At 62.8% G+C, this 14,816-nt stretch overlaps 1 protein-coding gene across 1 annotated transcript in view; it reads right to left on the minus strand.

Moving 5' to 3' along the window:
- Window positions 1-14,816, minus strand: part of ZFR2 (zinc finger RNA binding protein 2) — a 43,034-nt gene that overhangs the window by 2,389 nt on the left and 25,829 nt on the right. Inside the window, exons 7-17 of the mRNA XM_030336854.1 lie at window positions 14,530-14,758; window positions 13,291-13,442; window positions 12,223-12,342; window positions 10,641-10,780; window positions 9,428-9,560; window positions 8,572-8,762; window positions 5,201-5,372; window positions 3,863-4,001; window positions 2,017-2,114; window positions 1,585-1,680; window positions 220-331 (exon numbers count right to left, since the gene is read on the minus strand). Of these exons, the coding sequence (XP_030192714.1) occupies window positions 220-331; window positions 1,585-1,680; window positions 2,017-2,114; window positions 3,863-4,001; window positions 5,201-5,372; window positions 8,572-8,762; window positions 9,428-9,560; window positions 10,641-10,780; window positions 12,223-12,342; window positions 13,291-13,442; window positions 14,530-14,758 (1,582 nt within the window). The remainder of the gene's footprint in view (window positions 1-219; window positions 332-1,584; window positions 1,681-2,016; window positions 2,115-3,862; window positions 4,002-5,200; window positions 5,373-8,571; window positions 8,763-9,427; window positions 9,561-10,640; window positions 10,781-12,222; window positions 12,343-13,290; window positions 13,443-14,529; window positions 14,759-14,816) is intronic.

A 14,816-nucleotide genomic window follows, 5' to 3' on the forward strand; every position in this document is an offset into this window, starting at 1 on the left:
GGGCCGCACTGCCCCAGGGCCGCACTGCCCCAGGGCGGGCCCCTCCCTTGCCCGGACCCTGGACCCTCGTCCCTGCGCTGCTTCTGTGGCACATGCAGTGTCTGTCCGGCTCCCTTCCCTTGTCTGCCTGGCACAGTGCTCCCAGGGTTTGCAAGTGGCTCGTTCTGTGCCTGCCACACCTGCTCTACTGTTCTGGGCTCCCCGGCCTGCGGGACTGACCTGCCAGGAGCATCCCCGAGGCTACGCACTCCAGGACACGCCTCAGGCCTTCCCCGGGACTCAGGGGCCCCTTCGTGCTGCTCAGGGCCTTCTCCACCAGCAGCTCCATGGCCTGGGCCCCGCGGGGACAGAAAAGACGACGCCGTGCCTCAGAGGAGAGCACTTGGGCCAGCTGGACTCTCCCCCAGGCGACAGCTGCGACGCACGGGGTCTCCAGCAGACCCTGGGACGGAGGCCCCTAGCAGCACTGTCCCTCACCCCCACCCATCCTTGACTTCTGAGGAGGAGGGTGGTCCCTGGGGCCTCGTCTCTGCCTCCCCAGGGCGTGGCTGCCGGCAGGTTTCTGCGCCTTCTCCGCCTCCCGATTCTCCATCGGCAAACCCTGTGCACAGTAACACTGCAAACCAGGGTCAAGAGGGTTGAAGAACTGCTCTCTGTGACCCTCGTGCATTCAGTAAGGGTCAGATGACCCGCTGGCCTGCTCTGGCATGCTCCCCTCCCCAGGGAGCCCCCCCTCCCTGTGGGGAGCAGTGGGGGGGGTCTTGGGGGCGGGATCAGGACAAGTGTATTCTCTTGGGGGGGTGCTTCTAGATTTACAGGGAAACGGGCTCCTGGGGAATGCGGGGCCCTCTCGGCGCCCAAATGGACCCACGTGTCCCAAAAGGAGTGGTGCCGAGAGCAGCGCCTGCCTCCTCTGGACACTGGGCAGAGAGAGCCCTTGGTCTGGGAGACGGTCCTCGCGGGTGAGTGAGGCCAAGGATGGCAAGGCCAGGGTGGGAAGGGTCTACTTGTGCAAGAGCACGGCTCTGGGGGCGGGGGGAGAGATGCTGGGAGCAGAAATGCACATGGAAAGCAAACGTCCCCCAAAGTAAATGAGATGGGCAGACTCAGACATGCCGACAGGTGCACGGACACAGCACGGCAACCTGGGGTTTGGGGGCACGGGTGCCCTTGCCTCTGTCTTCTCTCCTCTCCCCTGACGGGCCCCAGGACTGACTGCCAGGGGCTGTCAGAGCCATGGGGGTCTCCCCTTCGGAAGAGGGAGGGCACGCACCAGGCGGCCCCGAGGCCAGTCCTGGGCACCCTTGCCTCACGTGCTCTCTGGTTCTGCCTGTGAGGTTGCCGGTTCAAGGTAACGGCAGTCTCATGAGGCTGTGCTCCGCAGCAGGCCTCCTCCTGGCCCCGACGGACCCCTAGGCCGCCCCCTCCCCACCCACCCCTCCTGGCTGCTCAGTTGGGCCCCTTTTCGGAAAGCCCAACACTGGGAAGGGGAACCTCTGTCTCAGAGAAAATGAGGCCTGTCAAGGCTGTTGGAGGCCCTTGGGGGGCTCCCCAGGGCAGGGCCAGCCACGGGGTGCTGCTTACCCAGGCCGGCAGGGCCCCCCAGGTGGGCACGTGCTGGCAGAGGTCACGAAGGATCCTGATGACAATCACGCACGGCTGTAGGCCACTGGCTCGAGCCTGGGGCGGGGGGGGGGAAGAAGTACACCATTAGCTCAGGAAGCCATGCGCTCGTGGCCTCGGGGACAAGGGCTGACCCTTGGGGAGTGAGGCTGGCCGGGAGGGACTCTGGGTGTGGCACAGACCCACTGATCCGGCCCAATTCGGAGCCTCCAGTACCCGCCATCCCCCAGAGCAGCCCGGGTCACTCCCTTTATGTTTCTGACAAGGGTCTTGTCGGGTCAGTGCCTGGCAAGGAGACGTGGGTAGCCATGCAGACGGCTGTCTCCCACAGCTGCATTCAAAGCCCCTCTCGAGCGCCGGGACACAGACGGAGGCCCCCTCCGGCCCCCTGACCTGAAACCACTTGGCGTGGCGGAGGGCGGCCAGGGACTGAAGGCACTTCTCTGGGCTCAGGATGTCTTCTGGGTCAGGCTGAGGCACCCGCCTTCCTTCTAGAAGGAAAGGGCCATGTGGGCACGGCACCCCTCACCACCCCCCTCGCCTCCCTGGGCCACGCGGCCCGGCCCCTCCTGGGCATCATCTTGTTATCTGGAAGGCACCGGGCTCCAGACCATCTCTCCTCCAGGCCACGCAAGGACCAGAGAAGTCATTTCTGCGGAAATGCTCTCCCTCTGCGGGAGAGCTCCCATGAGGACGGAGTGCAATGCTGGTTACCGAGCACCTTCAGTGCTGACGCCCTCGGTTGGCAAATCACAGTTCAGATGGAAAACTATGAACTAAGCCAGATTTCCAGACGCTTCCGTGTGCATCACAGCAAGGGAGAGAGCAGGCTGGACGGGAACAGGTGCCGTCCTCGAGGGCAAAGGCCCCGCATCTGGGAGAAACTCAGGGGCCTCTTCCTGCGGTCTTTCCACTGCTTCACGCTCTCCGCCCCTCGCTCCGGGAGGCCCCGGGTCACAGAGGTCAGGCGATGGGACACAGCTTCACTCACGCATCAGTGTCCCCACGGGTGGGTCACAGCCCAGCCACTGCTTCAGGCTGAGATGGAACCGTCCGGGGTGGGTCTGGGAGGAGGGCATCTCGTCTCCGGTGTCGCCCTCTGGTGACAGCCAGCCTGGGGCCCGACACTCTTGTGGGGGACACAGAGGGGCGCCCTCCTGCCCACCCGTCTAGGAGCCTCAGATCGCTCACACTGCCTGACGCTCCCAGGCTGCCCTTGTTCGTGTGTTTGAGCAAACCCTAGCGGGGCCTGCAGCTAGGATTTCACGATGTCTCATCCCGCTGTGGTTATTTCTTACGTGACCATAACGACTGGGGATGGTTCCCGCCAATGGTTCAGGGTTCTGCTCCCCCAAAATTTAAGCGACAAAAATGAACTGATTTAAAGAAGCACGTTAGGGGCGCCCGGGTGGCTCAGTCGGTTAAGGGTCTGACTTCAGCTCAGGTCATGATCTCGCGGTTCATGGGTTCGAGTCCCGCATCGAGCCCTCTGCTGACAGCTCAGAGCCTGGAGCCTGCTTTGGATTCTGTGTGTGTGTCTCTCTCTGCCCCTCTTTTACTCATGCTCTGTCTCTCTCTCTCTCTCTCTCTCTCTCTCAAAGATAAACGAACATTAAAAAAAGTGTTTAAAGGAGAACGTTAGAAGTTCGTGGCCCTCCGCTGTCACAAAACAATCATGAAGGGGGTTCAGGCACGACTGGAGTTTGGAAAACAGTTCTGGGGGCTGCTCCACGAGGTTCCGGGGCTCCGTGAGCTCCACGGTGTGTTCCTGGCAGCTGGCCTTCACCGCAGCAGTGGCTTGAGGCCCCTGCTGGCCCCGGGCCTGGCCCAGTGCCCTTCCCACTCTCTCGGCCAACCGGCCTCAAGCCCTAGGGCCCCCATGTGTCACACGAGAGGCCTTAGGGCCCATGGGGCTGCCTGTGGCCCCTGCTACACAGAATCAGCTGAGCTCCCGGGGACCCAGCACAGCTGATCTCCCTGGGGTGGGGAGCAGGTGTCTGTGCAGGCCCGGAGGCAAAGGGAAGAGGAGGACCGTGCTCTGAGCTCATGTGACTGTCGCCACCTTGCTTCCTCTGCTGCCCCAAGGCCCAGTTCTTACCTGCCAGCAGCATCCAGGGCTGACAGAAGTGCCAGAAGGCTGGTGGCTGTGACCCCCTCCCCACCCAGAGCAGAGGCAGATGCGGCCCCCAGTCACCAGGGAGCGTGGGGAGTGGGGCTGGACGGAAGGGCCTGGCCACACCTTGGTCCGTGGAAGGGTCCTCCCGCATCAGGGGCGAGGTGACAGACACAGCGACCCTCATCCTGGGCTCCTCGCAGGAGGAGATGATGATGTTGGCTTCGGGGTCAGAGGAGACCTCATACTCGTCTTCTGTCACCATCTGTGGGGCGCAAGTGTGACATGAGTCCACGTCAGTGCAGCTGAGAAGCAGGCGTAAACGAGCAAGAATGTGGTCGAGTGCCAGGCCCTGTGCTGGGCGCCTGTAACCTCTGGAGGACTGAGACACAGCCCCCACCCTCTAGGAGCACACACGTGTAGAGATGCGTACAGAAAACACCCTGCATGTAGGTGCCTTCACATGTAAAGAACGCCCGCCGCTCAACAACAACAAAACCGGCGATCCAATGAAAAAACCCCACAAAACCTGCGAGCGACAAAACAGGTGGTTTGCAGAAAAGAAACACGGAAGACCCTTTTTACGTGATGACACAGATTACCGCCACGCTAAGAAAGAAGCAAATTAAAACTATAATGAGGCACCAGCATCGCCTCTGAGGACGAACCTCAAGAAGTCGAGGGGCAGCTGGGCTGGCAAACCTCTGTATAAACTGCTGGAGGCTGACCTGGCAACATCTACCAGAAGCATCTGGCCTCAAGCCTTTGACCAGCAATCCTGCCCCCCATCTTTCAAGCCCCCCCCCTCGCCTCTAGCTCCATCCTGATGGGACACACACCTCCCACCATCCTGATGTGCCCCCTCCCTGCCAGTGCTCCCTCCTTGGCATCAGACTTTCATTTCTTCACAGACAGCACATTGGAAGCTAGCTTGCTCTGGTGCATGTTCGTTCACCTCCTGACCAGAGTGGGGACCCCAGAGGGCCAATCTGGGTCTGCGCGACCCCCGGTGCTGGATTCTCCCAGGAACAGAGACAGACACACCAGGAAGGAGAGCCTCCTCCACCCCGGGAACTGATTTTTTAACCTGAGACCCATTTAAATCATGACGTGCTCTCAGCCCTTCCCCAGTCACTGTTTCGGGTGAGAAAGTCCCAGACAGTCCAGGGGAGGAGCCCAGGCCACCCGCCGCGGTCCCCTCTCGTCTCCCCTGTGAAGGGGGAGGGTCCTGTGCAGTCCTTGGCACCAACTGCCCCTGTGGTGGCTGGTAAGTCAGCACCCTGACAGGACACTGACATCCTGAGTCTGACCCTAAACTCGTTTTATAAAGGAGCCCCGAAGTTCCTCCTCTTGTCAACTTTTGTACAGAAACAACCCGGTCCGCGTCTAGCAGACTCGCGCGGAAACACAGCCGCCCCAGCCGGGAGCCCAAGTGCCCGCCACGCACAGAGGCCGGGCTCTTACCGGGAGCTGCCGGGGCAGCTGCTCCGAGATTCTCCGCAGCAAGGTGTGGGTGGGCTTCTGCGAGCAGAGCAGGGTCAGCTGCACCGTCCTGTCCCCCCGCAGGAGGAGGCCTTTCGCCAGGAGGCCAACCCGCATCACGCCCTTCAGGACCCGAGCTCTGGGGGAGCCGCTGCTGTGGAGACAAGCCCGAAAACGCGTGAGACCCGCAGGGGAAAGGATCTGGAGAAGGCAGTGCTGCCGGGGTCCCCCGCTCCCGCAACCACGGGCGCCTTGCTGGGCCTCTGTCTCAGCTTCCCCATCTGGGAAACGGGCACATGCGCCTTGGAACAAGACCGGCAAACTGCGCGCGCTCAGTAAGGGCGGGCATTACTACCTGCTGTGCTCTGCATTCTGTAAACGGCCACCAATGGCCATCCCTGTGGCCCCTGGTCTTCAGCCAGATGGCGCCACCCACACGGCCCCTGGCTCTGTGCTCCTTGAGCGTCTCTGGGGCCACCGGGCCCCCACCTCAGCTCCTTGGCTAGGAGGCCCAGCCAGGTGCTCGGCCGGGAGTCTGCCCTCTCTCCTCAGGCCCCGAGGCATCCGGACATGGTCCCCAAGTGCCCCCCTGAAGCTCAGGCCAGCTTTGCGCAGTGTGAACCTAACTACAGCATCTGTCCCAACACATCACCTCCCGGTGCTACCCCCTCTGCAGGTGGGGGACACCCCAGTTCTCCCAGGCCGACTCGCGGCAGCCATCCTCTCCCACACGGCCTCCCCTGGTCCCTGTGTTCCAGCCCCACGAGGCCGCTTCCCTCGCTGGGCCCCACCTGGGCCCCTCCCTCGGCGGGTGTCTACACAAAGTCCCCACCAGGCTCCAAGAGTTGCCACTCTTTGTTTTGTGACACTTCTCGGGATAGGAGGGGACCTGATCTGTTAAAATCCATTTATGTTTGGGGCGCCTGGGTGGCGCAGTCGGTTAAGCGTCCGACTTCAGCCCAGGTCATGATCTCGCGGTCCGTGAGTTTGAGCCCCGTGTCGGGCTCTGGGCTGACAGCTCAGAGCCCGGAGCCTGTTTCAGATTCTGTGTCTCTCTCTCTCTCTGCCCATCCCCCGTTCATGCTCTGTCTCTCTCTGTCTCAAAAATAAATAAACGTTAAAAAAAAATTTAAAATCCATTTATGTTTTTTTATGTATTTCTTGGTTTCTGGACGACAGAGCACTAGAGCCCAACATGGCCTGAGAGGACCAGGTCTGGGAGGCCACCAGCCAAATCCAGCCCAGAATGGCTGCAGACGGGGCTAGAACCAGACTCCACAGATTCCCACCTCCCACGGGAAGAGGGGCAGAGAGCCGGGGCAGGGCGGGAGTGGGCGGGGGGGGGGGCAAGTAGACAAAAAGACGCAGAGGTTCGTCAATCAAGCTGGATCCCAATTCACACACGCTGTAAAACAGAACAACCCACATCCTGATCTCTGTGGGACAACGGAAATTTTGACCCTGCTTGTTTGACTGTGAAACTACAATGGTGTTGTGGTTTTGTTAAATCGCGAGTCCTTGCTGTTTAGGGACGGCTACTGAAATCCTAGAGGGCACAGACTCAGAAGGCTTCCTTCCAAGAAACTGAGGAGGCCTCGTGTGGAGTCCGTGGTTCGGGCACCGGCACCTGGCGCTCCCCCGGCACCTGGGCCTCACTGTTCCATCAACTTCTGTGCACGTTGGGGAGCTTCCACTATACAAGAAAAACACCCAAACCTAACGTGCTCTTTCCAACAGTGAATAACAGAACAGCCGTAGGACGGCTCGCTACGATCCTTGTAAAGAACGCATTTCCAAGTTTCGAAAATTAACCCAGAGACAGAACACGCGGCATGCCGTAAGCGTTACGTGAAGGCTTAAAGGAGCCAGGTCAGCTTTGTGGTTCGGGCACAGGGCAGCTGCCAGGCTGAGGGAAGGGGGAGGGCAGGGGCGTGCAGGGGCAGCACGGGGATGCGCCCTGTGGAGGCTGACCCGTCTGGGTCCCCACCCCTACTGTCCCGGGGCCACACGACTCTGCAGCTGCTGAGTGCTGTGGGCATGCGTGACATTGCGCTGCTGGGGGGTGGGGGGGTTGGTGGGGGCGGGGGGGGAGACCTGAGGAAGGCCTGCAGGTCCCAGGTCTGCCTGTGTCCACTGCCCAGCCTCCATGTTCAGTGCAGGACCACTGGGGATCCTCTCTCCCCCCTCTCTCTGCCCCTCCCCTGCTTACGCTCTCTCTCTCTCTCAAAATAAATAAACTTAAAATCATAAACAATAAGCAAATGAATAAAAACAGAAAGAAAACCCGTGTGCTGGGAGAAAACCGGAGGGAACACGGGAGCGTCACGTGAAGGGGTGCGGCGTGGCGTTCCTATGCACCCCACACAGCACCAGCCCAGGGAAGCCGGCCCCGCGCCCCTTGGAGCAGGGCTGAGGGCAAGGGTCACCCTGGGGCCAGACCAGCTCTCGTGTACCGGTGAGCGAACCCTACACCCGGGCAGACCTCGGAGCTGGGAGGGGGTTTGGCCGTCTCTGCAAGGGCGTCAGTGCAGAGCAGAAAGAGCGCCTCTTTGCACCCCTGTCCACTGTCCTAGGGGAGGTCCCGAGTCTGAGCCCGGGGCTGACCCTTCGGAAGTCACTCACAGGTAGCCCCAGGCGCTTCCTGAGGGCGCAGACACTGGTAACAACCAGACCCCAAACGGGTCGACGCCACAGGTCTCCTCTTCTGCTCAATGTCCAGATCATTGGACAGGCTGAGCCAGGGGACTGGGGGGTGGGGGGCAGGGGGCGAGGGCATCGGGAATTTAGCAGGGGCAGATCTGTGGCTGGGTCGGTGGGGGATGCAGTTCTGGAAACAAGGTGGTGAATGCCCTCCGTGCCGCCGAATCGGACCCACGAAAACGGTTCAGGCAGTAAATTCCGGGTTACGTTTTACTGTGACCCAGACAACTCCACGAGGAGCCAAAGCAGCAGTCCCCGGAGAGAAGGGACTTGGGAAGGCTGACTTCCTCTCCGACTGCAGGCGGAGGGGCTTCCCTGCCCCAAGTCACAGGAAGGAGGCGCGGTGATTCATGGGGGCCCAGCGGCATCTCCCGCTGGGGGGCCTTCATCGCCCTGTGAATCACACTTATCTCCGTTCTGCAGACCAGGAAACAGATGCCGTTAACCCTTCGTGAATGGCACTGTAGCTGCACCTTCCATAGGAAACGTCAGTCTGGGGAATTTTCTGCCCGTGGCTGGAAAGCCCCAGAGACCGCGGACAGCTCAGAGGCCGTCCCAGGTGAGGCGGCCTCTGCCCTCCTGCCAGCCATCTCCTGTCCAGAACGGCTTGAGGTCACCCCTGGGCCCTGGGAACAGAGAGTAGCCTCCACTACCTGTGCTCGCTGCCCTCCTGCTCTGGGCTTCCGGAGCTCTCCTCGGCCAGCACGTCGGACACCAGCTTGAGGGCGCGCTCCACGTGGGAGACGGCCTTCTGGACGGCCAGGAGCTCCTCCTCCGTGGGGTAGATGGCAGCATGCATCCACATGACATGCCGGTCATCGCTGGACTCCGGCCGCCGTGTGGGCTACAGGCAAAGGGGAGAGTGTCACAGGCGGGCTGAGAGGCTCCGGCACCCGGCAGGTAGGGGAGGGGATGAGGGTCAGCCCCGGCTGCCGCAGGGCACACGCAGCCCTGTCCGGGGATGGGGAGCCCCGGAGCCAGGCTGGCTTTGGGGGTGGCAGGCAAGTGGCAGCAGAGAGCCAGGTGAAGGAAGGCTAGGGACGCCCGAGGCGGTGAGCCAGAGAGGACCCAGGACTGCGTGGGGCCAGTGGGCTCCCCTCTGAGGTGGTCTCACATGTCTGAGCCAGAGGCTTCGCAGCCACCTCGGCGGGGTCCTTCCCCTCGGCAAGGTGGGCACGGGGGGCTCCCAACCCACCCTGGCCCAGCGTGCGTGGACAGATGGACGCTGAGGCTCCAGAGGGAAACGGTGACCGGGGCCCCACAGCTAGGAACGCCTGTGGCTGGTGATGGGACCCAGGCCTGGGGCCCGTGTCCGTGACTGGTGATGAGGCTATGGCCCTCAGGCCCTCCAGCTCCCACCCCTGGGCACCCTTTGGGGGTCCTCGTTCAAAGTCATGTTCCTCACTCCTACAAGATTCAGGTCCTTGTAGGGAGGGCCTGAGAACCTCACCCGCCCGTGGGGCCTCAACCACGGGAGGCATTCGGCACAAAGACAAGGCCGCCACCCACCAGAGGTGAGCCAGTAGGTGCCCCCGGCCTGCTCAGAAGGGAAGGAGGGGGCTGGTCAGGTGGCGAGGGTCCAAGGTGTTCTTCCTGGGCCTGCGGCCCCTCCTCCAGTCGCCTCCTACATAGATCGTAGCGCCTGTTGGGGGGAAGAGGGGGGACAGGTTGCTCTAAGCAGCCGAGGGTCTCCTGGGCTTGTCACATCAGAGCGATGCTAGGTGAGGTCGGGGCTCCAGGACCTCCAGGGACAGACGCAGTAGCCTGATGGGACCCTGGAAGCCCACCTCCAGGATGTGGGTCCTGCACAAATGCCCGCCGTATATCAGGGAGACTGAGGCCAGGCGGGTCGGGAGAACATATGCCAAGGGCAAGAGGCAGGGAATGAAGGGCAGCTGCAATCCTGAGTCTGTCCTGGGTCTTGCTCTCCAGCTCAGACACTGCCTGGACCTTCTGAGCATCAGACACCATGTCAATAATGCTTCGAACCTTTTCCAGAGGGCGAAGGAGGATGTGACAAATGCATGGGTGGTCAGGGGACATGAAGATTCAGGGGGACACAAGGAACCCTAAGGTTCAGGCAGAGACCAGAGGTCTGGAGTACATAGGAGGTCAGAGGGACACAGATACCAGGGGATCCCGGGGTCAGGGAGACAGAGGAGATCAGGGGATTCTGTGGTCAGGGGGATAGAGGTGGTCAGGGGGACACAGGTCAGAGGACACTGGGGTCAGGGGGACACAGGAACTCAGGGGAACTGAGGTCAGGGTGACACAGGAAGTTGGGGGACACAGGAGGTCAGGGGAACTGAGTTCAGGTGACACAGGAGGACGGGGGACACAGGAGGTCAGGGGGACACAGGAGGTCAGGGGAACTGAGATCAGGGGGACACAGGAGGTCAGGGGACACAGGAGGTCGGAGGGACACTGGAGGTCAGGGGATACCGGGGTCAGGGGGACACCAGAAGTCAGAGGACACTGGGGTCAGCGTTCACGGAGACGCGGGGCGTCCCTGTGAAGTGGGGCCCAGAGCGCCTGTCCCGTGGCTGCCGTGGCTGTGCCGTCCTGCGTGTATTACGAGATGCTAATGCAGGCCCTGAGCCTGACCATCTCTGCCAAGGGCGGTGTCCCCTGCCCACCTCGCAGGGGTGAGCACCCGGGCCTGGGGCCTCAAAGGGAGCAGAGGGTGTGCGGGAGGGTGAGGCAGCCGGCGGGGCCCGCGCACCTCATCTCGGCGTGCCAGCGCCGCATCCCCTCCAGCCGCTTCCTGCCCAGCTGCCTCCGCCGCCTCAGCCTCTCCTCCAGCAGCTTCCGGGCTCTGGGGCTGGGCGCCACTGCGATCGGAAGGTCAGGGTCCACTTTTTTCTGGAAAGGGCAAGAAGGGCTGTGAGATGGCAGACCTTCCTTTAGACGAGGGCCCGGAGCCCAGGGAGCCCACACGGCCTTCTGTGGCCCGACCCGACGCCGCCCAGGTGTGGCCACAAGGGCCCACGCTGCCCAGGGAAGAAGGAAATCAGCAGCACCGCGAGACCCCACGGCCGACCGCTGACCAGTCGCCGCAGAGCCAACCCAAGATGTTTATTTCTAATCAAGGTCGCTCGGGGGAAGCGGCATCTGTGTGGAATTCAGCAATCCGTGTTTTCCAAAGTATCTCAGATTCCCTCCTGGACTCTGTGTTGAGCGTTTACTTCCATCATCCAGAAAGTGCAGCACCGTCTAAGCAGCGTGGGGTGGGAACAGCCCGCGCGTCCACTGACGGATGAGCAGGCACACACGGCGTGTCCACCATGCACGGGAGCGAGGCCCCCCCCCCCCCCCGTCGCCCCGTGGATGGACCCCGAACACACAACGCTCAGGGAGGGAGCCGGACGCGAGAGGCCCCACGGGGTGTGAGTCCGAGTGTGTGAAACGTCCAGAACAGGCTCACCCACGGACGGGAAGGGGGCTCGTGGGGGAAACTGTGGGGGCAACTGCTAATAAGGGTGGGCTTCATTTGGGGGTGACGGAGTGTTCTGGAATTACAGAAAGGCGATGGCCACAGCTCTGTGCAGACGCAGCAAAAGCCACGAACCTGTGCGCTCACGTGGGTAAAGTGTGCAGCGTGCGGATGACATCTCAATAAAGCTGCTAAAGAACGGGGAACTAGCCAGAAGCCGCTTTTTACACGGGCTGTGCACAGACAAGCACAAGGCCGTGTGCACGCGTGACAGGGCCCGGTGCCCTGCACACCTGAGAGAGGGAGACAGCCGGCAGCCCCTCTGGGTGACCCCACAGGGCTGAGGGACCCAAGAGCCACCCCCCCTTGTGTGGGGAGCGGACCCCCTAACAAGGACCCTGCTGGCGCCGGAAGGCCCTTGGCACCCGGACCCCTTGGAGGCCAGGCTCCCCGAAGATGTGGCTCAGCCTGGACAGCCCGACGCCCCCGTGGCAGTAGCAGCCCCTCGGCCGTGACCTCCCGGCCCCCAGGTACCTGCTCAGCCCCGAGCCCCGTCTCAGCTGCACGCCAGCTCGGGCTCCCGGCAGAGGCCAAAAGAGAACCCGGCCGGGGCTGGGGACAGGAGGCGGCCGGCGTGAGCCTGTCCTGCGTGCTCCAGGACGCCCTGCTGCATCACTCAGGCACGGTTTTCCCACCACACGTTCCGCAGCAAGAGACCACGGGCCATGAGCAAACACAGTTCTGGGTTTTCCTCCCGGCAGCGGGAAACGCCAGGTCTGGATGCCGCTCGAGGGGCCGGGGTGGGGGGGGCTCAGCCTCGGGGGACAAAGGGAGGATGCGGACCCGGCAGGTCCTCCCCAGCCCCTCGCACCTTGTACTGGAGCCGGTGCCGCCGTCCCCTCACATGCAAGTCCCTGGCGGTGCCGTCGTTGAAACTGCAGTCACACAGCCGGCAGTGGAACCGGATCACCTTGCCCTCGTCGTTACACACCTGTGACACAGAGCTCAGCTGAGTTAGGGCTGCCCCGCAGCGGGTCTGGTCTCCGGGCAGGGTCGCCTCCCGTCACCTCCAGGGCGCCGGGCCCTCCTAGGGGTCCCCAGGCCCGCGCGCTGGCTTCCCGCCTGCCAAGTGGGTTTCAGGGTAGCCGGCCTTTCACCAACACGCCAGCCAGTGCCCGCGGGCCACCTCTGCCATTGTCCCGCCCCCCTCCTCCTCCCACTGCCCCACCCCCACCCCAGGCAACAGTACCCACGGCCCAGGCGGGTCCCGCAGGGCTCTGGCCTCCGCCCTATGGTGATTTCCACCCATCACAGGCCCCTTCTGTGTTTCCTCAGGCTTTTCAGCACCTTACTATCTCCTAACTGCCCAACCACAGGGCCTCCCGTGGCAGCAATCTATCTGGGTGGTTATTTCTCCAGACAAAACAGAAGATGCTGAATTGGTCAAACAAAAACATCACCCTGAGGACAGAAGAAACGCTAATGCTTTCAGCCACGGAGGAGGAGGAAGCGAGGCTGGGACTACGGAAGCAGCCAGCCAGGGGAGGCGGCTTCCAAGTCTGGTTCTAGAAGGCTGCTGGAGGCAGGCCTTGCAGGGCCACTGCCGAGGCTCTGGGTGTCAGATGCCGGCCACGCAGGGTGCACACCGGCTGCTAAAGCCCGAGAATCGCGTGCCTGCGGGGAGAAGCTCGGCAGGACACAGATCCCCCTTTCTGCCTTCCTCCCAGCGGGAAAAGGCTCAGGAAGTGCCGGTCTGTCTCAGGATCTGAAGCCCAGGGCCCGGGCCTTCCCGCGGGCTTCTCCCGTGGACAAGTGTGTACACCTCAGGAGAGCGGGGCGAGATCTTGAAGTCTGGGCCCTGCCCAGATCCTCTGCCACGGCCCAGTGACAGGGCGGGCGCACACCGATGGCCCCATCACGACGGCTGCCTGGCAGTTACCTCCTCCACGTAGCCTGGGCCCACGGGCTGCACATCACACCTTCCAGAAGCTTCTGCAGAGCCTCCTCCGGTGGGCGGTTCCCCAGACCCATCTGATACGAGGTGTGCCCCTTCGGGGAGTCTGCTGCCCGCTGCCTGCGGCTCGGGGGGCCCTGGAAGGGAGGACTGCACTGCTTACAGCCCGCTCCGGCCGGAGACCACGGCTGGCTTCCAGTCCTCCAGTGCGGAGGGTGGACAACATGGAAACCGAGGTCTCCTGCTGCCCAGTCACCCGCACCCCCAGCCCCCGTGACGTCAGTCAGTCAGATCCAGGTCCCGAAAGACCCTTCTGGGCCGGCCTGGGTCGCAGCTGAGAGAACAAGGCCCACACAGGGTTTGGCGGAAATCCGAACGCATCCACAGAGAGCCCTGTCGCCCCCCGCCCAGAGGAGCCCCCAGCCGCTCCAACTCTGCATCCCTCAGGTGACGGAGGACAGAGTTCCAGGTGGACTGGGGACACGGTCAGCCCAGCCCCGTGGGGCAAATTCACCGGGCCTCACGGGGGAGACCCATCTGTTAGCCATGCTGCTTCATGGTTTCACCTTCAGTAGCACGTGGTTACTCAAAACACGGTGCTGCTGAGGCTCAAAGTAAGGTAAGTCCTCCCCCTGCTTCCCGGGTGCAGCAGGGCGGGGGGCACAGAGCCTGTCGGCCGGACCTGGGTCTGAATCGCATCTGCACCGCGTGTGAGGTGGCCGGGGCTTCGCCTCACCTCTGTTTTTCCCTCTGCAAACTGGGATCGTGACAAAAGCTACTTTTGAGAGTCGTGGAGGGTAAATCAGGAGGTGCCCTTAAGCAGTCGGTGGAGCGAGGGCGTCACACACAATCCTAGCTACCCGCCTGGCTGGTGCCACCTGCCTGCCTCCACTGCCCAGGCCACGGCGGGTGCGCCCCCACCCAGGGGAGGCGGGCTGCAGGTGGAGTGGCAAGGAGCCCCCCCTTAACTTCCCGGGACCCACCTAACTCATCAGAGCCCGCTTTGTTCGCCACGAGCACCGGGGTGTGAGAGGCGCTACCACGGTGTGGCCGGAAGGTGCCTGCCTCTCCCCATCCCCGCCCTCCATCCAGAGGCTCGTCCCTCCAGAGTCGGGATGGCGGGCACGCACGCACACAAGTTAAATGGACAAGCGCTTCCTTGAAATCCCAGCGTGAGGAGTGAGTCAGGGCGTGGGTGGCTGGCTGTGACACGCAGACACGTACCCAGGCGCGAGGCCTTCAAAGCCGCCAGTCTCCTGGCTGGCCCTGGCTTGCTCAGGGCATGCGCGCTGGGGCCGGCGGGGGCTGTGGGCTTGGCAGAGGCCGTGGGGGGACTCTCCGCGGTGAGGGGGGCCGGCCTGCTGGCGCCCGCGGCCGTGGCCGAGCTGGAGTTCCCCGGCACGGGTTCTATGGGGGGGATGGGCTTCCCCAGCTTGCTGTGCAGCTTGAAGACCTGGAACAGACCCAGGTCCCCTGTCAGGCCTTCTCTGGGCCTCCTCGGCCTTCCTGAA

The sequence above is a fragment of the Lynx canadensis genome, chromosome A2 (assembly GCF_007474595.2).
Source record: "Lynx canadensis isolate LIC74 chromosome A2, mLynCan4.pri.v2, whole genome shotgun sequence".
Taxonomy (NCBI): Eukaryota; Metazoa; Chordata; class Mammalia; order Carnivora; family Felidae; genus Lynx; species Lynx canadensis.